Source organism: Phalacrocorax aristotelis, chromosome 1 (assembly GCF_949628215.1).
Source record: "Phalacrocorax aristotelis chromosome 1, bGulAri2.1, whole genome shotgun sequence".
In the NCBI taxonomy this organism is placed as follows: domain Eukaryota; kingdom Metazoa; phylum Chordata; class Aves; order Suliformes; family Phalacrocoracidae; genus Phalacrocorax; species Phalacrocorax aristotelis.
This window is the reverse complement of record NC_134276.1, coordinates 166,233,265-166,257,015: the sequence shown is the minus strand read 5'-3', so window position 1 is coordinate 166,257,015 and position 23,751 is coordinate 166,233,265. Positions and strand designations below refer to the sequence as shown.

The following is a 23,751-nucleotide window of genomic DNA, read 5'->3' as shown; positions in this document are numbered from 1 at the left end:
TGTCAATCCCTGAAAGCCAAAGGTTCCTGCAAAGCTTTAAAATACAAAACTCACTAATGTAGCCTAAACTAAAAATGCCTGAAAATACGGGTAATTGTGAGCATAATGAATGCAGTGTTAACCTCAGCAGCAGAAACATATCACTGTATTTTATGCAGAGTTTTCATAATTCTATCTGGCAGATATTCTGAATTTCAAATTAATTTAGATTGTTGTAGTCATGTTACATGCTTTCCCTTGCATACAACATTCAGGCCATGGAAAAGAGCATATGCTTCCTCTAACAAATAACTCACTGTGACAAAGAATATACTACAAGTCTACATAATCTTGTTTATGAAAATCTTAATGGTTGTGTGTGGCAATGTAGCATAATACAATAACTGCTTTAATAAATGATTCTTAGTTTAGCTGAACAAAATGCAATTACAAACTAGCAAGTAATTTCCAGGTTAGATATCCTCCCATTTTTTCCAGTTTTCATGAACAACGCTAAACAAAAAACATGTCTTGTTTGAATATCAAGCTATGCGAAAATGCCTATTTAAAATAAAGGGTATTATATTAAAAAGATAAAATGAGCTGAAACCTCAGTTCCATGGAAACAATACTTCTTTGCAAGTTGCTTATGCTCCAATGCTTAGGTTTTAAACACACACACAAAAAGCACTTAGCTCAATACATGGGGCAAATTCTGGTAAATTAAAAAAATAATAATTAAGAATATAATTTTATGCATTATGAAGTATGATAATAAAACCTCTAATTAATCTTTGTCAAAGTATTCATATACCATTTCGTAGCCAGAACTTCATATATGAAGGAGGGCACATGCAAACATTTATTTTCATACAACATCTTCTCCAGTAAGTGATAAAATAACTCATTGGAAAGCGAGAAGTTTAGGCTAGAATATGTCTCAGAAGGTGAATGAAGAGGCTTAGAAGAGCATCACAGTTTCAAGGGTGTCAGCTTCAAAGCTCAAAACACACAGAGCAACAGGATGAAGGCCATTCTGGTATCTACTGCAGTCAGAAGAAAAAAAACCTGCTTTCCACTTTCCTACAGACTGATAAATATATGTGTACTTTGTCAGGCTCTGGACTTCATTTGGTAACAGCCCAAAGATTTGAGGGTGGTTATGAAGGGACATTTTACACAATATTAGTTTGTTATATAACCTGACCTCTTCACTGAAAAAAAAAAAGAGAGGGTTTTCTTATTTGTAAGAAAAAGATCACAACAGTTTTATAGAAACAGTGGTAGATCTCCTGACTTACAGGGAACCCAACGGTATGTGGGTAACAATGGACAGATTCATCTTGAGCATGACAAAAAAGTTTTTTTTAACTCACTATTAAATCACTTTCCCCCAAGCCAATAAAAGAAATATTATCTACTTTGGGTTAATGTTTTTGAATGTGCCTGAGGGTAGGTGTGAAATACGCACAGAAAGATTGAATAAGAATTTATAGTTCTGCCTTTGGACCACAAGGCAGTGAACCATTCATGCTGCTTCTTCCCAGCTGAAAGACCCATTGGCTTGGTCCAGCTCTTAAACAAGTTTTGTCTCCTACTCTGCTAAAATTTGCCAGTACTAGGTTTCCAACAGAAGCAGCAAACATGAAGTAAAAATAACCCCTCGTATTATAAGGGCCAAAACCACAGAAAATGTTAGATACTGAGAAACCCTGAAGTGGGGTCAATATTTACTAGACAGCAAATGCAGAAAAAAATTAACACACTACTCTACATTAGGCAGACAGGCTGAAATTTTCTCACCCTTTATTACTTGCACAGTAATTGATAGGAATGAAGTTAACGAAAAATATGTGGGTTGCTATGGAAGGGAGAGAGGAACTGAATACACCTAAGTAGATCTGGAGGCAAAACACGTCATCAGTGTGAACAGTAATTTTCACTATTAACATAAAGCAGAAAAGAACTGTAGAACTGCAAACTGACTTGATTGGAAAGCAGATAACATCACTAAAATGAGACATTATGGAATAAATGGCCTTTGAAAAGAAAGCTTTACCACCAAAGTGTGTTAATCCATTACCTGTTTATGAATAATCTGTGCATGTTTAGAAAATATTCTGTATCTGCCCAAACATCTTGTTCTGAAGTCACGTACATACTTCCGCAAATATTCACAACAGAAACCAATTATTTGATGCCATACATAATGGATTTAATAAAAGCTACAAATAAGCATTTGCTATTTCAGGAAAGGGAACCTCCCACGTTTAAAAGTTTTCCAGTTTGATACTGAAGAAATTAGAATTTAATTATGTTTGGTATAGAAGTTATTACTGCAATAGAGTAAGCCAAGACTCTCTTAAAAGAAACCCCTCCTACACGTGCTCCCACAGTAAAACAGAAAGAACAAGAAAATGTTTTTCCAAATATTAAAGTTATTGAAAGTCATATTAACAAAAATGAACAACTTTGTCGTGAATCATACCTTTATCTGGTACACAACTGAAGAGAAAATAAGGTACAAAAACCAACAGAGGAACATTTTGAAATTGTTCTTTAAAGGTCCCAGCATGCATGCAAAGTTTGTAAAAGTTAGTGCTAATTAAATACGCACATTACTAGTAGAGAAATGTTACTAGTATGTTGTCCATATCTACCATATTCTTAAAGAACCCAGTAATTTCCTACTTCAAACCATAGTTCAGAACCACAGTCCTGAATGGGACCCTAGGAACTCTGCTGATTCCTGGCCAAAAATGTGGCAAAACCCACTAACGTTCATAACACGGATATTTAGCTTTATGGACACAAAAAGTTCCATCACCCAGTGCTCTTATCATACTGCCTACATACTTGGCAATTTTATGAGGGCTGATTTGGCCACAGAATCACAGAAGGTAGGGGTTGGAAGGGACCTCCGGAGATGATCATCTCCAACACCCCCGCTTGAGCAGGCACACCTAGAGCAGGGGCAGAAGAACATGTCCAGGCAGGTTTTGAATGTCTCCAGGGAAGAGGAATCTACAGTCTCCCTGGGCAGCCTGTTCCACTGCTCTGTCACCCTCAAAGTAAAGAAGTTTTTTCTCATCTTTAAGTGGAACTTCCTGTGTTCCAACTGGTGTCCGTTGTCCCTTGTCCTGTTGTTGGGCACCATTGAAAAGAGTCTGGCCCCATCCTCTTGACACCCACCTTTCAGATATTTATAAGTATTGATAAGATCCCCCCCTCAGTCTTCTCTTCTCCAGGCTGAACAGACCCAGGTCTCTCAGCCTTTCCTCATAAGGGAGATGCTCCAGTCCCCTGATCATCTTGGTAGCTCTCCGCTTGACGTGCTCAAGCAGTTCCCTGTCCTTCTTGAACTGGGGGGGACCCAAAACTGGACACAGTACTCTAAATGTGGTCTCACTAGGGTGGAGCAGAGGGGGAGGATAACCTCCCTCAATCTGCTGGCCACACTCCTTTTTATGCACCCCAGGATACCGTTGGCCTTCTTGGCCACAAGGTACAGTGCTGGCTCAGGGTCAGCTCGTTGTCCACCAGCACTCCCAGTCCTTCTCAACAGAGCCACTTTCCAGTAGTTCAGCCCCCAGCCTGTTCTGGTGCATGGGGTTGTTCTTTCCCAGGTGCAGGACCTTGCACTTGCTCTTATTGAATTTCATCAGGTTCCCCTCAGCCCAGCTCTCCAGCTTGGTATCATCAGCAAACTTGGTGAGATTACACTCTACCCCTTTGTCCAGGTCATTGATAAATATATTGAACAGGACTGGACCCAGAACAGACCCCTGGGGAACACCACTAGTGACAGGCCTCCAACCAGACTCTGCACAGTTGATCACGACTCTCTGAGTTCTGTTGTTGAGCCAGGTCTCTATCCACCCCACTGTCCACTCACCCAACCCACACTTCCTAAGCTTGTCTATGAGGATGTTATGGGAGACCATGCCGAATGCCTTACTGAAGTCAAGATAGACAACATCCACTGCTCTCCCTTTTTCAACCCAGCCAGTCACACCATCATAGAAGCTATCAGGTTGGTCAAGCATGATCTTCCCTTGGTGAATCCATGCTGACTACTTCTGATAACCTTCTTTTCCTCTGCATGCCTGGAGATGACCTCCAGGACAAACTGCTCCATCACCTTTCCAGGGGTGGAGGTGAGGCTGACTGGCCTATAGTTTCCCAGGTCCTCCTTCTTACCCTTTTTGAAGACTGGAGTAACATTTGCTTTTCTCTGGTCCTTGGGCACCTCTCCTGTCCTCCATGACCTTTCAAAGATGATGGAGAGTGGCCACATTGAACTCAAATAGCTAAGTCTGAAACATAAGGATATGTTCTGGTTTTGTCTGGGATAGAGTTAATTTCCTTCATAGTAGCTAGCATGGGGCTCTGTTTTAGATTTGTGCTGGAACCAGTGTTGATAATACAGGGATGTTTTCATTACTGATGAACAGTGCTTACACAGAGTCAAGGCCTTTTCTGCCTCTCACCCCAACCCCACCAGCGAGTAGGCAGGGAGTGCACAAGAGGCTGGGATGGGATGCGGCTTGGACAGCCGACCCCAGCTGACCAAAGGGACATCCCATGCCATATGATGTCATACTCAGTATATAAATCTGGGGCAAGAAGAAGGAAGTGGGGGATGTTCAGAGTTGTGACATTTGTCTTCCCAAGTACTGTTATGCGTGACAGAGCCCTGCTTTCCTGGAGATGGCTTTCCTGCCTGCTGATGGGAAGCAGTAAATAAATTCCTTTGTTTTGCTTATGTGCATGGCTTTTGCTTTACCTGTCAAACTGTCTTTATCTCAACCTACAAGTTTTCTCACTTTTACTCTTCCGATGCTCTCCCCCATCCCACCGTGGGGGTGTGAGTGGCTGTATGGGGCTTACTTGCCAGCCAGGGTTAAACCACAACAGGACAATACATCAGCATAGTTACCTAATTCACTACTCAATCACTGAAGGAGAAACATTCAGCTAATAAACATGCTACTTCCTTATGGAATCCCAGTGTTTTATGTCAAAGCCCTACTGCTTTAATTGTTTCTATAATGACTTCTATGGTATGATAAGCTACTTATTTATTACAAATACTCAGCCTTAGTTATTACATGATGGAAACTGAGAACGTGGAGATTATATAAAATGAAGTCAGTAAGGATTATAAGGGAACCTATGTCACATTTTCAATGAAATTTGGACTTAGAAAACCTTCTATAGGTTCACTGCAAGATTAAAGTTTCAGCACAGCTACCACAGAATCATGTCCATTTGGCCAGAATTCAGGAATCTTGCCCTAGATTTGCAGTGACACTAGCTGTATGTATTTCTTTTACTACAGATATTCTCTATTAATGCTGTGTGGCCTTCATTCATATGTGAACAAACTACGTCAGTGTTTCACACAAACAAGATGGTAAAAAGTACACAAAACTCTGCCTACTGATGATATTGCTCTAGGTTCTGGTTCAACTAATTTCTTATGTTTCAACAACTGAGTAACTCAACTTCAAAATACCAATGTAAATGCTTGAAGTTAACATACACACAAGTAGTTTGCAAATTCAAGATCCTTTCATGATTTCATGATGAAGAAACAGAGTTCGTCAGAAAAAGAAATTTGCTACTCAGAAAACCCGCATGTCACGTGGAACCACATAATGCCATACAACAGGAAATACTTGGCAGTGGATCCTTCCTTCTGGGTCAAAATAAGATTTTAGCCACTTACAGTCCAAAGTGTGGAGTGTCTGCAATTCTTCTTTGGTCACACAGAAATAATTGTCCTTAGAAGAAAGATGTTAAGAGAGCTATCCTTAAGGGGCAGCTCAAAAATTGTTCATGCACTTTACAATAGAACATTATTACATTCAAAAGAAACAAAAAAGATACATTCAATCTGTCCACTTTGGAAGTGGGCAGAAAAGACTGAAAGAAGGCCTTCTGCTTTGCCCACTGTGTACCCTCCGTAAGTGCCCTGGTGTTTAATTTGCACACAAATTCAGCTCAAAAACTAGGCATGTAGTCAAACACTTCCCTCTACTTCATATCTCATGCTGGCTGGCTTCCAGTGGCTTCCTGTTCAATATAAAAAAGCAATCAATTGAACATCTTCAAAGATGTCCACTCTTGCTCATTGATACAGACATATAAGTTCCTGAATGGGTTTCTAAATGAACTTTCTGCTGTTAATATTTATTCATTGCAATGCAGAAATGATAACTCTGTAAAACCAGGCTGAATAACGCAGAATTTAGATACCTGTCCACATACAATCAGACCACAACAGTTTACTCAAGAAGTCTTATGTGTATATAGAACTTAAGTATCTGCTAAACATAAAGGCTGATTAGGGAGGAAGCTAGTGTGGTGTAAGTACTCAGACACTTAGGTAGGTTAAAACACAGAGTTACAGACTCAGTTTTGTTAAATTCAAAATTAGGTAGAGTTAAATGGGACTTAACATTGCCTGAAGATTTTATTTTTATACTGTTAAAAAGAAGAGAGAAATGTTTGTGAATCAAAAATTAGGATGCCATAAAATTACAGCACCTTCAAAAATAATATAGTCAACCTGATAGTCAATTTATTGATTTACCACAGTGTCTTCACACTTATATCTTTTATGTTGAAAAAATCTGCAAAATGCCTGGTGGATTGTTCTGATTATACAGAGAGACATTTATAAAACATGTTTTAAAAAGCTATCTCACTCTTCTTCCAAATTAACACAACTATTCCCTATATTTTTATTCACATAACTCTTATTTCTATTTATTATAGTAAGATTTTATGGATCAGGACTGCTTATTGGTTCTGGAAAGTGAATAGAGCATTTGCATTCTACAGCAACACAAATGATTAACAGCATTCTAGGTCAAAAAACATAAAACATGATGTTCCTCATTGCCTAGCTGAATTGCCTTTCTGAGAGGCCTTAAAGTAAAAACATGTGTTTGACTAGAATTGGCAGACCACATTTTCTATCAATAAACAAATCCAAAATACCTCATCAGGAAAACATGCAGCAACCATAGTCTTACGTATTTCCCTTCGATATCTCAAATATGGACTCTCCTTAATTTCAGTTTCAATTTTGTTTGCCTTCCAATTCATGAGTTCACTTTAACTATGAATTATTAATAGTGGAAAACTCATAACAACCAGGTTCAGATTTTAAGAAACTCTTAGCCTTAGACCGGGTTTGGATTTTTACGAACACTTGTCTCCTGTTAAAGTTCTGTATGTATGGAAGCCCAAACGGGATTAAGCACATTAATGCTTATGCTTAAGTAGGCTTAAGTAATTTGTTGAATCAGGGTTTATCTCATTTTCAGACTGAGTATAATGGGCACTGGTAATAAAAGTTTTCAGTGAAATACAACAGCCAGACGTGACATTAAACCCAAGGCACACAATTTCTTTTGTACAGCAAGACAGGATTCACAGCTACAAACTACAAAGTTGTTCTTTTTAAATGCTCAGTTGTCAGTCAGGTCTTTTCTTCTGAAAGAAATCAGGTTCTATCAATTTTGCAGGCTTCTCCAGGGACTTGCTCTATGAAACCATGAATTTCCCTACTACTAAAAAAGGAACTAAAAAAAATAATCCCTCACAGTTTCCAGTATTAGCTTGTTAGTGGTTCTCAAGTATATTTGTACCACTGTCAAGAAAAAAAAAAAAGACAAACCAAAACCCAAACCAGAAGAAAAGTTGCTAGGCTCAAAAAAGTCCCAAAGTGTCAAGTGCCTTTAAACAGCCCTTCATAGAACTGCAACCTTACCACAGCACGACTCAATGGCTAATCCATGTGGTAGATCCATGTAGTAAGCACAGTCTCCAGATACCACCACTCAACTGATCTCTTAACTCCAGATACCTCAAATACCAGCTTTTTTGTCCATAAACTCTTTTCCTCCTGTTACTATCATAGAAACAACAAATACAAAGTATCTATGATGGCTTCCCCCTCCCCCAAACGTAACACTGAACAGTAAACCAAACTTGGTCAGACTAACCAGGAACTTCTACATAAATTTTAAAGTTTGAACATACTGCTTTAATATTTCTGTTATGAAACAACTGAAGTTCAAACATGAAATTTTTAATATAAAGTTGAAGCCTTGAATGCACAAAATTATTTGCTATGCATTACTGCCATCCATTCGCTGTAAATTCAAATCAATTTTTTTCCATTTTCCCATAATTTCTCAGGCAATACTGAAAGGAAAAACATTGCAAACGTGTATCTTCTGGTTACATTGCGAACCACAAAATGACAAAACGTAACACAGTTATGCTATTTAAGATCTTCCTACTTGATCACTGTGCCATATTTCAGTTAGGAATGTGACAAATTCAACATCAATTTCTACATGAATTTGAATACTTTTAATAGTAATTAAAATCCATCTTGAAAAATCAGTATGGTCATCAACACTTCAGATGACTTCTAACATGTATCAACAATTCCAGTACCATTTGAAACCTCTCTTCTTTCTCTATCTCATCCTTTATGATTTTGCTGTTTCACAATCACACACACCAAGAGACAGAACAGACGAGCAGTGCCCAGATTTACACAGTGCTGGACAGGGATAGCTGTACTTTCACAAACAGTAATTTACAAACTGAAGAAAACTGAGTCAGTCCTAAATTTTTAAGGAAATTAGTTCATCTGAGGTCACATATCTAGAATTTTACAGAGAACCTGAATGTAGATATTTATACGTAATTATATGAGAGAGATCTCTGGAAGATCTCTCATCGTGTCCAAATTTTCAGTCAAAGCAGAGCTTTCTTAACCATTAGGTTGCTCTGGGTCTTGTCCAGTCAATTCTGAAAATACCCAAGGATAAACAGGTTACATTACATACCTGTGTGGCGGTGTCTAGACTGTACTAGTACAGTAAAAATGCATTTGCCGCAAGACATTTGAAGTCACGGGCAGCTGGAAATTTATGTTGGAAATTAAGAAGCTACATACTACATGCAAGAACAAACCACTCAGCTTCATTCCTTAAAACATAATCAAGGAAATGTAGCATAGCATTAAAATAAGCCACAATTTTTTTCAATATACTTATTTCCCATCACTGTTCAGCAGGGTATAATCATCACCTGCTGATTCTTTCTAGACAGAATACATATTGCACTTTTCAGTAGCTGCTTCAGTGTGTGGGTGGCGTGTTCCTGAAATTACCAATAAAACTTCAGCTTACTGCAGAAGAGGCAACACTGCAAATCAAGAGTTTAACAGAAATATTTTTAATGGTTAATACAGCTCTCCATGTCAACTCCATTTAAGTAACCTCATCATGTAATCTACTAAATTAAGAAGGGAAAAAAATAATCCTATTTTTCACTGAAGGTTAGAAACCGTAGGAAAATATTATAGATAATATAACAATCTTTCTCTGGCTATTCGTGTTCCACGTATACTGTATGCCAAAGCTTTCCTCGCTAACGGTGATCCTCAATGGAAAATAATGGAAAATAATTCCTGTCTCTGCTATGACTGTATCATCACCTATCGAATTAGTACATCACCACACAAGATAACAGGTTTCCTCCCCTGTAACTTATAAATTAGATAATGCCAAGAAGTATTAGCTAAATCTGTTTCTAGTCTAAATCAGTCTAATTTGAAATGTACTTCCACTGAATGCACTGAGAGGTAAAGTTGTTAGTGAAGGATGACACCGTTTCTTGGGTCCAAGTTGTTAAAATACTTCAGCCAATAGTGTTTAGTTAAAAATAGGCTCTTTGTTTTTCTTTGTTTTTATTGAAGACCAAAGAAGAAAAACTCCCTCTTTTATACTCCCTCTTCTGCACCTGAGCAGTTCAAAAAATTACTATATTATTGGAATATAATATTAAAATTCTCCAGAAAGAGACAGCATAGTGTCATGCTGTCCCTCTCCAGAGCGTATCAGCACAGAGACTTTTTAGGAATAGACTTGATCTCTATGTGAAAACTGAGTTAGCCTCCTATTTATTTGCTCATTTGTGTCTCATGTATCCAGAACTGCCTTTGCAATTGTAAACATAATTGCAACATAATAATTTTTTACGTCAGGCTTTCTACAGAATAACCTTAACCCGCTTCTACAATATAAACACTACAAAATTCCTTCGCATTAAAAATTACTTTTTAAAATCACATAAAAAGAAGTACAGACAGACATGATGATCTTCTGGAAGTTGGACATGAAATAAATAACCCTAATTAACTGATGCATCAAACTCCAAACTAAATATTCCTATCACAGCCTATACTGATAAAGAAACAGCATTATATACAATTTATCTCCTAAAAACGTAGTCAGGAGTCCACTTTCTCCTCTCTCCCTCTAAATAAATGACATTTTTGGGGGCAATTTCTCTTCCACAGCAGAACCTGTCACAAAGTTGCTAGAGTTCCTACCTCTAGGAACCCTGGAGTTGTACAAGCAGAACAGAGATCAGTCTTAAAAGTAAATGTGAAGGTTTCCCAGAAGTTCATTGCTTCTAAAAAGATGAAAATCTGACATTAAGCTAGAAACATAGTGCTTCTTTAAATATTTAAGTAAACTTTCCATATCTGTCTATATTTTTGTAAATAGCCATGCTTCCTGGCAACGGGCAACATGAAGATTTATACTTATGGCTTTCAAATAGAAATTCTGTTTTCCCATAGCAACAGCACTGTTCTCTTTACAGACATTACTTTCATTTTGTAACAGTTAGACAAACATGGTGCTCCTGGTTGGCTGTCATGTCAAACATAGGGAATAACTGTCAGGATTTTTAAGTTACATATGCAACACTTAATTCAAGAGACAGTGCAGTTAAGCTGATCCAGCAGCTTCCTAAATGGGACATAACCTTATCCCATGATTACTTTATATCACAATTAGGAAAATATGCTGGCATGGCTGTCAAGATTAAGGTGTGCAGACTGCTTGCTTTAAACTGATAATATTGCTACGATCACACAGGACTCTGGACCACCCATCTCTCTGACATTGCAGACAGCCCGGTATTTATCTCTGTACATCAGGCCCTGTTTGCCTGTTAGCAGAGAAATATTCAAAGAACATTATCCATGAAAAAGAAAACAGAATGAAGACTACAGTTTCATACATTTGGAGTATGCTGCCTTATTCCAAAGAAAATATATGTATGTATGTGGGTACCGATAAACTTTGTAAAATAAATATATTAGGAGCTGAATAAGTAAATTAATCTACACTGCAGAATAGAAGATTAAGACAGGCTGAGAGAATTGGGGCTGTTCAGCCTGGAGAAGAGAAGGCTGTGGGGAGACCTTATTGCAACCTTTCAGTAGTTAAAGGGGAACTACAGGAAAGATGGGGACAACCTCTTCAGTAAGGCCTGTTGCGACAGGACAAGGGGCAATGGTTTTAAACTAAAGAAGGGTAGATTTAGACTGGATATAAGGAAGAAATTTTTTACAATGAGTGTGGTGAAACACTGGAACAGGTTGCCCAGAGAGGTGGTAGATGCCCCATCCCTAGAAACAGTCAAGGTCAGGTTGGACGGGGCTCTGAGCAACCTGATCTAGTTGTCCCTGCTTGCTGCAGGGGGTTGGACTAGATGACCTCAGATGGTCCCTTCCAACCTAAACCATTCTATGATTCTAAGACCAAGAAACAATTCTATTACTGCCACACAAGACTGCTCTACACTTACTTACCATATTCCTTAACCCTTCCTTACCTTGCACCCCTTAACCAATTGATAAAGCAAACAAATGCCCTCGCCAAACTTGTCTTTGTTCAAATTGCTTCCTACTATTTTACCAAAAAGTATGTTCAGGCAAACTACGGGAGACAGGAGCTATTCCTTGTTCGTTGAACAAGGAGCTATCTTGTTCAATCTTCTACGTTTCTGCCATAAGGAGACTTTATGGGAAAAATGGCTGAGTATTCCAGTACCTTCACCTCCAGACCTGAGCTGCTTAATGCCTATTCCACATTTAAATATTATGAGATTGCAGAAGTTAAGGTTCTGTCTTCTCCATAAGTCAGGAGTGAGAGCCAAGAGTAGACTAACATGCACAGCACTCTTCATAGTTCAAACCCTACTGTTACCAGTATTGTCCCTGTACCACATAGCCAGACCATTACAAGACATGCAAACACGGGTTTTTAGAAATCCTGTCTGCTCTTGCAGCACTGGGAATCTTCAGGAAAGGATCCTGTGGTGGAATACTTTGTCTATATAAATGCCAGCCAAGACATGCAGCTACAAATGCAGATGAAATACGTTCACACACATATATGAAGAACCTGTATATGAAGTGCATTCAAAGCAATCTAGTACATCAGTAAGTGTTCCTTCTTGGGCTTACTCTTCTTTTCTGCAATAACAAGTCAAATAAAAACCGCATTCCAATTCAGCTTCCAGTTTATATATTTTATCACTTTTATCAATATCTGTCACAGTGCTGAGTGTAGCAATAGGTCTTACAGTCCCTGAACAGCCTCACTTGGGGCCCCTACCTACACTCATACCCATGGGCCCAGCAGCCCCATTTCAGCTCAGCCCTGGGCCCTCATTTCCTGCCTGAGACAAGCTCCAGGAGTGCCCATCTCTAACTGCCACATCTGTGCTCATGCCTAGCCAAGGACCCCCAACAATCTGGACCCTGACTTGCAGACTGACTTCCCAGCTTCATTTCAGACCTGCCTTTTCACTGTGGACATCCTGGTGATCTGCTCTTTGCTCCTGATTAACCTCACCAGGCCTGATCCCAACCCCAATGTGTGGACTGACTTTCTGGCTTGACATTAGACCTGTCTCAGCATCATGACCTTGCCTGATGCACTGCACTCAGGGCTGCCCCCAGCTGCCCCCCTCAGCCTGCCCTGCTCCCTCACAGGGGTGGTGGGACAAGCCCTAGCTGGTGAGGACCTGCCCTGCCACCCCAGAGATGCCCTGTGGCTCCTGACGCCGTCACCCCCAGGGAGCCACCAGCCCTGAGTGCACCCTGACAATATCCACATACTAAAACTTTTTTCCTTTGAATTAAGCAGCATATTCCAAACGTGAAACTCTGTAGTTTTCATTTTATCTTGTCTTTTGACCAGTGTGTACTGAATGTTTATCAAGAGGCAGAACTTGGTGTAGCTTATCCATACACATACATGAAAACACAGGCTTTGCTTGTGCTACAGCAATTTGGGACCAGCTTTTTTATCTCAGCATGTCTCAAAGTTCTCTTAAGAACTTTGTCTCAATGTTAGTTTGCATTAAATCAAGGTAGAGCAAAATGCCCCTAAACCTTTGTGAACTATGTAGATACACTATCTAAATAGAAGCACGCTGCCTTCTCTGGGAATTCATGATCATCTTGTCCCTAGAAAATCTATCACATCCCTACTAGATGAGGCTTCTTCCAGAACACAGTGGAAACAGCTAGCTATGTTCCGGGGAGTTGTTTTGTTTTTATTTTTAATCTAGGCCAGTAGAAGTGCCTGTCTTGCACAAAGTGATACAGAAATTAGACACTCCCAGGAGATAGGATCAAGTTTCAGGTTTTTTTCTCTTTTAGAGATCCACATCCACAGCCCCTTCATATTACTAGATGATAGGCTTTTCTGATACGGGGATACTTTCAAACCTTTTACTATGCTGAAAAAAAAGTTTGACACAGGTTGAAATTTAACCAGATGGAGAAGCAGCACCCAAAAATGACCGTAACCCTGTAGTCTTCTGCTTATGGCACTCCACATAAACTGTCATATACAAACATAGAGCAGTGACCAGCATTCAAACTTCTTTTACCAAAAATATAAAGCAGTGAATCCTTACTCAGCCTAAATTTGCTGTTCTTGCCTTTGTGAGGACAGAAACTTAACTCCATTCACTGACTAATCAAAGGCAATGTGGTATAGCAAAGTGCCTGAACCAAAACAAGAGACAGACTGGCATGGAGAAGATATGCATTGGAAAGGAGCAGACTGGGAAGAGAAACTTGTTGAAAGTCTGACTGGGGAAAAAAATCAGTTGAAGGTTGGATTTCAGAGGAGTCAGTCTCCAACTACAACCATGGGAGTGGTACAGGTTGAAAAATAGGACCTATGGGACATGTACTCAATAACTGCGACGTGTATCTGCACTGTAGCTGTGTATCTACAGTTATATTGTAGCTATGACTACAATTTACAAACTGCAGAGAATGTGGTACTATCTTACAGCCTGACTCTGGTCAGCCGTCTCAGCAGATTTGTAGTCAAGGTCAGTCACTGTACTGAAGCCCCTCTTTCTGTATCTTCACTGCTATCATTATCTGTGCTGTGGTTCCTTCAAGAAAAGCATAAACAGAACTGTAGTGTCAACACAGTTACCTGCAGAACTTTGTCCTGGCAGCCTGTGTTTCTCTGGAAATCCTCATAACTGTAACTACCCGTATACATATGAAGTTGATTATGCTATTTCTACCTCTAAACTTTCCCAGTCTACATTTAGCTGAATTATCAGTCTCTTGACTAATTCCTCGTTTAAGATGGTCAATAATAATGACACTACAATGCTTCCAGCTTTTTTTATTATTAGCAGGCATTGCTCAAAAATATTTTTTAAGGATCATATCTCAGTTTTCTCTCCAGGGCCTTCCTACAGCACAGTGAGATCTCTCCAGCTAGATGTTACACTTTGTCATATAATTCCTATTTTTGTGGCTACTCTGAGGGAAAACTATATATGAAATATTATGTTCTTTTATTCCAGTTCTTGGACAGGAAGAATGTTCATTAGTATCATAATTTTATGATGGCCAGAAACGTAACCATTAAAGCATTAAAAATCTTGGTAGTTACTGGAGGAAGATTTTACAAGACCTGAAGATCCATGGAAGAGGGTCTAGTACTATCATATCATCAAAGCTTTGTCTCAGTTTTACAGACATATCATTGCAGAGTGAACTGTTTCCAATGGAGACTGCAATGCTAGAATTTGAGACTCTGTAGAAGCACTTTGGGGTTTTACATATCTGAAAGTTTTCAAAACTGTTTTTACTGTGTAAAATACTGTGAGTTTAAGGTTATTCGAAATTCTGGAATCTGTAAAAGTTAGTTATTCAGTTATACAGGTAGAAAAAGGTTTTTCTTTTGTACTGACAGCCAGAAAAATGTACAACCTGGAATTTGCTAAGAAAGATTTCTTCAGATATAAAATATTCATTGGTGGAAGTCCATATATTTCACAAAAATGTGCATCAGTTTTACCAAGGATGTAATTTCTGCCCAAAAAGAAAGATTAATTTCATAAAAAAGCAATAGCCCCATATTAACCATGAAACATAACCCACAAATTAATTCACTCTCTGCTAAAGTAAGAAGAGGCACTTAAATTTCAGTCTCCCAAAGTCCAGCTGGGTATCCTTGCTCTCTGGATTTTTTTTTTTTTATTATTATTTTGGGGGTTGATGAAGCTGGTTGTTAGCTCCATTCTGATGTCGAATTGGGCACTTTCTAAAACCCTGAAATTTTTACGAGACACAAAAAGATTTTCCATCAAGCCCTTCCAGAACTTCACCAATTGTGAGACTGTAAAAAAGAGTTACTTATTCTGAGAATACCCGTATTACTGCTATGTTAGGTTTTAAATTATATCTGCAGAACCATTTACACAGAACTTTCTGTAACAGCCCTTTCTAAAATGACACTTCCCAGCACAGTGCAGACAGAAATGACATACTGCATGTCAGAAGTACCTCCAGCCAAGCCTTTTTCCATAACTGCAATAAAGAAATCCAGTTTGTCAAGGAGATTACTGCTCTTTTCTTTGGCATACTGACAACTGTTAGCTCATTAGGTCATAAATGGATACTATCATAATCTCACCTAAAATTCACTTTCATTTTACCATTTTACCTCTGCTTATGTATATAAACCAAGAATCAATCTTCATGTTTGTTCTACTTTGATTAGTAAACACAGTATATTTATATAACTGTAAAATCTATTTTTAACTAGAACTGGAAAAACGAACTTGTCTTTAGGGGTCAAGGGTAACTGACAGACCCTTTTATTTATTTTGGGATCTTTAGTAGATTAGGGATTTTAAGACGTCAAGCACCATTATCTCATTGTTTCTTCATGATGAAGTCTGCATTTCTGATATGTTAGTGGACGGACATGAGTATCAGAAACACATTTTTGTACTTTTACCTAAAACATGCTGTTGCAGATTATACCTATCATAATTTGTGAGACCAATTCAACACATTGGTCTTAATGTAAAAATTGAAAGAAATAATTGATGTTCTCAATCTCTTAGAACAAGATGTTCTCTGCTGCATTCTGAAGTAAATGTGAAAGATCCAACAGATTAGCTAACAGCTTGAAAGATTGCATACAGTGATGGCAATACTTTATAAACTGAATTCACTGGTTTGTAATTTGGAGATTTTCCACTAAACTTCTTTCCTTTCTTCCATAGAAAACAACAAAAACACAAAACTGTCTCTGTCTTCAATTTTTATGGAGAGAAACAATCTAGAAAGGCAATCTGTCATTTCATAAATGAACACAGAATAATTATACTCTTTCCTGTACCCATCATTAAAAATCTTATTAGTTCTCAGAGCAAGAAAGATGAGATAGTTTAAGGCTGAGTTTAAAATTTAAGTACCGTGAATAAAACTAATTCAGGAGTCACTATGCTAAAACTTACATAATTCTTGAAATTAATCTCTCTAAAAAGGAAGGAGATACCAACCAACAAAGCTAACTTTATTCTATTTTTCAAATGCATTCCTCAATTTTATAACACACTTTACATATACCTTGCATTAAAAAGAAACAAGGAAAACAAAAGTGTTTTTTAAAATTGGGAAATCACTCCAAAATAGCATATGTGTTCATCATAGGAAAGTTTAACAATAATTAAGCTATAGGTGATACATATTTAAATAAGAAAAGTTCCATTTAAGAAATATTTTTTGAAACAAGTCCTTAAATATGAGGAATTAGTAACTACAGCACTCCTATTGTAAATCAGGATAATTCCGACAGCTCTGCACCTTGCCAAATGTCTAAAATGATAGATAGTATGAAGTACAAAACAGCTACTGAAAGGGGAAAGCAATATAAAAGCTCCTTAGAAAAAGACAGGGCAGTGCTCATTGTTATTCAAGCACATCAGTTGCCGTATCCTGTTTCCACTGATGGCAGTGGAAGCTTTAGCATTGACTTCAAACAGGTGCAAGTCCCATGAGACTAAAGGAATAAAACGTCCAGTCACGGTATGAAAGCAACAGTGTATGAAGTGTGGTGAGACAGGATATGTAATTCCAATCTGGTACACAAGAATCTGACAAAGCTATTTAAATGCAGTGCCAAGTAAGGATGCAAAAGAAAAAACAGACACTTCTAAATAGAAATTTGGCAGGCCTCCATTCAATGCTACAAAACAAGCGGAGGAAAAATATTACAAAAACGAGAGTGCTTAACTACAGTGCAGGGAGAGAACAAGGGAGACCCAGAAGCAGCAATAAGCATCACCCTGTTCTGTAGCAATACAATATCACTTGTTCAGGATACAGCTGTTGGCATGCCTTGGTGGATACTGCAGACTGGTCTGCTCTGAGAATTGTTGGGACTTAAGACTCAAGTACATTACCCGTTTTTATTTATTCTCCTCTGGATTATCACGAGCATTTGAAAATGTTTGGGGACTTTACTTTTTAACTCACATAATCTTCAAAGAGAAGTCTTAGGCTATATTCTTACATCAGCTGAGGTATGCATGATGTCCTCAATTAAATCTCTAAAGAAAGTAGCTGAGATGTCATTATATTAATTAGAAGATGGTCAAAAATAAAGTACTTATCCCAAAGGAAACGATGTGACTTCAAAATTTCTTTCCACACTGAATCAGAAGAGAAAGCTATGCAACATAAAAACTATCTGTCTAAAATGGGGATAAACGTTAAACAGTCTCAATATTAACCTCATCTGGATGAGTATTACAGCAGGATGACTGAACCTTGACATCTAATTTTAAAACTGGATTTTGAGGTTAAAATGAAGACTGAAGGTAACAATTATGAAGGGAATAAGTCAAGACTAGAAATTGCTGTAAGAGGTAAGACAGAGAAGAGATTAAGCAGCTCTTTTATAGTTAACATTTTATGATGAAAAGGTAAACACATACCTGTGCAAGCATTGGAAATCCAAGGTTCCTGCATCCATTACAAGGTGTCAATGCCTCCCATAAACCTGAAGGGCCACAAGTATTTTCACCTGCGTCGTCATCATCTTCCTCCCTTGGTGGTACACATATTGAAGAGGGCCTCTGTGCATAAAGAAACAGTACTGTCAAGTTAAACACATTGATATATTGTAAAAAAACTTTTCACTTAATGAGAAGAACTTAAAAGATTCCCATTTATAAATTCCAAAACATAAACTGCGATTTTAATACAAAATAACTACTCAACTGTCAATTTGCTGTATGAAAATCACACTTTCTAAGGAAGGGGCATATTAACCTATCTGCAATTATACTTTAAATATGAGTGAACATAACATCATACATTAAAAATATATATTTATTTTCTTCATTATCAAGTAATTGGCAATTTCCATTTCATTTTATTTTAAAATTCACTTTAACATCATTAAGTTTAGGATACACCACAGAGTATAAAAACTAACGTCTATATATAAAAAACTACTACCCCCAAGAAGGAAATAATATGAACTAGGGGGATCTTGCTTCACTAGTTATCTGTTGCATTCAGAAAAGAAAAGTACAGCTGTATTACATTTGCCTGGATCAACTCAAGGTTTTTGAAAATTTTTTTCTGCAATCAAAATATGAGGTTTCAATTTTTATTTTATATTTGCCAATAATAAACATGTTAGCTTATTTTGTAGGCAAAAATTTTATTTAAAAATTACTTCTCTTATTTTGTTTCGTCAGCTAGAAGGGATGAAAGTTACAGGAAAAGTCATTCAGTTGTGAGCATTAAGGCTTCCATATTGGTCTCAGTGATAAGGGAATAATGCTGATTTTTGCTTAAACCAGTATACTAATTTTTTACAACAGTCGGAAACAGGAAGAGTGGACAGTTCCCATTTCTTAATGTTACTTTGCTACACACATGGGATAATCCACCCCAACTGAATGAATGGCAGTGGCAACTTTTATTGATTTCAGGAGGAGGAGGAAAGTTGAGCCAATAATGAATGATTTTTAAAATCTCGTTAAAAAAAATACAGCAACCAAAAAAAAAATTTTACCCACACCTCAATTCTTTGTCCATTTTTAAATTGGAGTATGTAATAGCTGTTCTAGCCTGCTTGGTATTCGTTTGTGCAGCCTACCCAACATTCAGCTGTCTTTAGGAATGCTTATATTTCTTAAACAATCTTTCAGAAGTGGCTGGATTTTTGCCTGAGCAATGGCTGACCGCATCTATTAATCTGGTGGCAACATTAGCTCCAAAGCACTGCTATGAGGCCCATATAAAAATAAAATTTAAAAAAACCCCAACACTTAACCGCAGATTATTTCAGCCAATGGAATAAAGAAATGTGTGGAGTCTGCTGCAAGAAAGGGAATGCAGAGCTGAAGGAAAAGTGAGGGGGAAAAGAGGTGGAGAAACAGCAGCAGATCTGAAGATGAACACAAGCTGATGGAAACTGTAAAAGAAGCAAAGGCATTGCACAGACAGGTACTAACTCAAATTGCATAACATCTGAGGATCATTTAACCTTTGACTCTTGTGCTAACTACTTATACAGAGATGTGGTTGGTATACCGTTAATTTAAGCAGAAAAAATATTTCTAAATTCTATTTCAGCTCACTCACCAAAGATGAGAAACACGATATATCCATCGCTACTAGTCTGATTCCCCTCAGTTAGAAAATGGTTGTTCCCTTGTTGCAGACTTCATGCATCTAGCCATACCTTCTAAAGTTAGGTGGATTTATTTACTTTTTTATTTTAAAATTCAATTTCTAAAACATTCTTAGCATAGATATTTCATAAGGTTATTTTGACAGTCAAGTGGTACCACAGAATGTGTTGCCATAGCAACCAATATTCTTACACAGATTATTAAAAGGATTGGGTTAACTCTGCAGAGTGTGGGTCGTGAAGGACTATTATTGCTATACATCTGCATAGACAAAGGAAGCAGACTACAGGTCTTTCCCTTCTATTTATGATGCCATTTTCCATGGTGGTTGCTGTACGTTTATATTTTAAATCTCAGAATTGTTGTACCAGAGAATAAAGTGCTTCTTGCCCCCTGGAGCAAAAAGCAAAGAACTGCAGCAGTGCTAGGTACAGGAAAGCAGGTAACACCCATTAGCTGTGACCCTACAAGCTAATGTAAGCAAATGAAGACAAAAGTAAAAAAAAAAAAAAAAGTATAGTCAATGCACCTTCTAAAGGTAAAAAATACACATACATAATATCAGAGAGAATTTAAGACAACTAAAGGAAGATGAATAATGAAATTCAATACAGTTGAATCATTCAAGGGAGAACATGTGAGTATTTAGCCATTATAGGAACAGAGTAGAAAAAAATCATAGCAAGAACGTTAGTGAACAAGCAGAATGAGAGTTGTATTATTTCCATTAGATTTATTTTATATAACTAGCCTAAGATAGAGTGGGCATCACACAAATTTAAATTGATCTTGTCAATATGAATGAGAAGAAGTGGGGAATATTATATAGGCAAATTTCCTGAACATTCAAAAAAGGACCAGTTGATGTCAGAGTCCATTAGACCCACTATTTGAATAAATTGACTAGCACTCTTATACAACTAGACAATCCCGTATGAATTACACGATACAGGCTAATTTACAGACTACTGCAGAGTGCGGTTGGCTCTTTTTATACTTAAGGACTGATTTCTCTCTTCTTGCCCAGATTTCTGCTACTGATAAAGCACTAAAAAGGAAGCATTAGGAGAAATGTATGCAAAGGGTCAAGAAACAGTTATCACTATCACCTCTCTCACCCATCCCTGCCGCCAACAGCCCAATTCTTCCCAGACAACAGGTGCAAAGGGATAAGTGGGAGTTGCTGCAGGGAGAGAGCTGCATTTGCAGAAAGGAGCAAAGGAGTTAATAGCTGCATGACAGAAAGGGGAGTCAGAAGTCCCCCACTTAGGGTAGACTGGGTTTGCATACCCTGGAGAGAGGGATGCACCTGGCGGAGAGAGATGAGATACAGAAAGATCTACAGTGAACCCACAGAGACCTCAGACCGTCACACAAGCCCATAAAACTCCCAACCCAGACCACCCAGTTTCCTGCTATTTTCTCCCAGCCTTTGTTCCTTTCCCAGAACTCACTCATTTTTCTGTTCTGTTCTACAATTTAATTTTGCCTCCTCAGAGGTAGGACTCCAAGCTTTCCCAGAAATCCTTTGGACATGAAAATCTAATTGCATGTGTGCTGCTGGAAAGCCTTGAAATAGCCCTGTGGGGAGAGTTTTAGTCAAACCAAAGCTATTTATGCCCACTTCTCAGGAAAAAAAAAAAAAGAGAGGAAGAGAATTCTGTCACCTAAAGAAAAACAGACACAGTTGAGAACCTTTTATTCATGCCTGTTTTGTCTCCAAAAAGAAAAAGCAAATGTAGTTAGAAAATGCCACTTAGATCACAGTTGCTCAATTAATTGAATTTGACATTATGAAATGATGAAGTCAACATAAACTGTAATACTAAGTTTCAAAATGCCAACTCTGCCCTAGCTAGAAGAGACATGAGTATAAGCATCATATATCCTCAAACAAAACAGACAGCAAACTTAGAAGATATTAGCGATAAGATATAAAAAAATAAAAATCTGTAGGGAAACCACAAGTCAATGATACAGAATAAAAGATTTAATAAAAGTTCTGGTTTTTACTGGAACACTGAATTAAGTATTAAAAATTGCTTATAGCAGTAAGAGACTAACAGTGTAACTTCTCTATAGATTAAAAAGAGATAATAATAATATAGCAGTAAGGGAGCAGTAATATCTAGCAAAAGGACATTGGACCATTACAATTAATGGCAAGTTTTCCTCAGACTTTACTGGGCCTGATTTTCATATCTAATGAGCATTTAGATTATGCCTTTGAAAATTTATGTATGAAAGTCTTCCTCTTCATGTCTGCATCTACACAAAAGGCCAAATTTACCCAGGAGGATACATCAGACTGAAGGGAACTTCATTCTGTAAACAGGCTATTTGTTCTCCTGGTACATGTATGTACATCAGATTGGCTATCACAACAAATTGACATCTCTCTCCTGATCTAAGAGAACAAGCCAATATTTAGCAACAGACAGAACAATGAGTACAGACAAAAAAAGCAGAGAAAGTCTGTTCCACTCTTAAAAGTCAACAGGAAAAGAAAAAGAGGGAACCTTTAATCTTAGCTATTACTTAAAGCTACCAAGTTCACAGCTCAAGAAGCTTTACGCCATGTATAAAACACATATAAAGTTCTGGCCTTTTTACAGAAGTCAGTGATTTCCTGACTACCACATGACCTCATTCCCTAGACAAGTTTTCTCTATGAATACATTAAGTAATACAAAACCTCTCATTTCCTTTTATTCCCTCCTTTTCTCAGTTTTCAGTGAAAACTGGTCTGCTTTCTGCCTTGACATTTGTAAGCAGCCATTGCTAGGCAAAACGTGATTTAATTCTCCCATTTCAGGGTACAGAGAAGACTTTCCTGTAGTGGTCCCGTGAAATCTAACCAAACACTTGGTTTGATGATTGAATTATAATCCAAACATAATAATCTTTCTTTACGTCTTGTAACTCTGTTTTTGCGTTACTATCATCTGTTTGCAGAAGTATTGCAAATACAGTTTCAGACAGTATCCACTAGAGCAAGATAGCACCCGCAAAACTTTAAAAGATATAAAATAGTAGGGCCTTTACCCTTTGCTATTGCATTATAGTCCTAGACACTAATGTTAATTATTCATTTATCTTGCAGCACACCACATATTAAGAAAATAAGCTTTTTGAAATGGAGCAGCAAAGACAAAAATCCAGAAGACAATCTCCTCCTGCTTATGGAAGGCAGAAAGCAACCAGACATTTGATAAGCTAAATGCTACCACTTAGTCTGGAACAATGAAGTCAGCAGGAGGTTTCTTCTGAAGAAATAGTTTGTCAGACATAGGACCATGCAAATATTTCATGTGATCCTAACCACTGGATTACAGAGGCGTGCCTCTACCTCTCCTTTGCCTGGCCCAAAGGATATGTAATTATGCCATGAAATACAAGCAAAAAAAAAAAAAAAGAATTCTATAGGTTAATACTTAAATTTCACATTATACTAAGAACTAACAAAGAGGGAAACTGTTCTTGATTATCCCTCCATAAATTAGGCTGAGAGGTTGTTCTCTGCCGCCGCTGTTCCCAGCAGCTGTGGCAGCCAAGCCAGGGCCAGCGGAGCCAGGATAAGTGTTCCTGTGCTCTCAGTGCTCCCCCTGCTGCTGCCCAGGCTGCTCCCAGGGGAAAAGGCCTGATGGCTGCAAAAGAGGGAAAAAGCAGCATTTGGGCATGAAATGTAACACCATGTATTTTTCCACAGCAGGATCCTACGTTAACCAAATATACTCTTCTGGGATTCAGTAAGGATCCTGACAAGGAGGAGCCTCATTTACAGACACATCTATGTCTTCCAGAAAACTGACAGTGAAACGCTTTGGTGGCCTTTCACCTTGGCACACCTTTCCCAAATCCCCCAAGGCAGCAGCCTCCTCCCAGCTTGGTATT

General features: G+C 38.0%; 1 protein-coding gene across 7 annotated transcripts in view; it reads right to left on the bottom strand.

Annotated features, from left to right (window-relative positions):
• The window catches only part of ANKS1B (ankyrin repeat and sterile alpha motif domain containing 1B), a 450,718-nt gene that overhangs the window by 317,070 nt on the left and 109,897 nt on the right, over window positions 1-23,751 (bottom strand). For all 7 annotated transcript variants that reach the window (XM_075080262.1, XM_075080270.1, XM_075080279.1 and 4 more), the window contains exon 9: window positions 18,145-18,285. In XM_075080262.1, coding sequence (XP_074936363.1) covers window positions 18,145-18,285 — 141 coding nt within the window. The remainder of the gene's footprint in view (window positions 1-18,144; window positions 18,286-23,751) is intronic.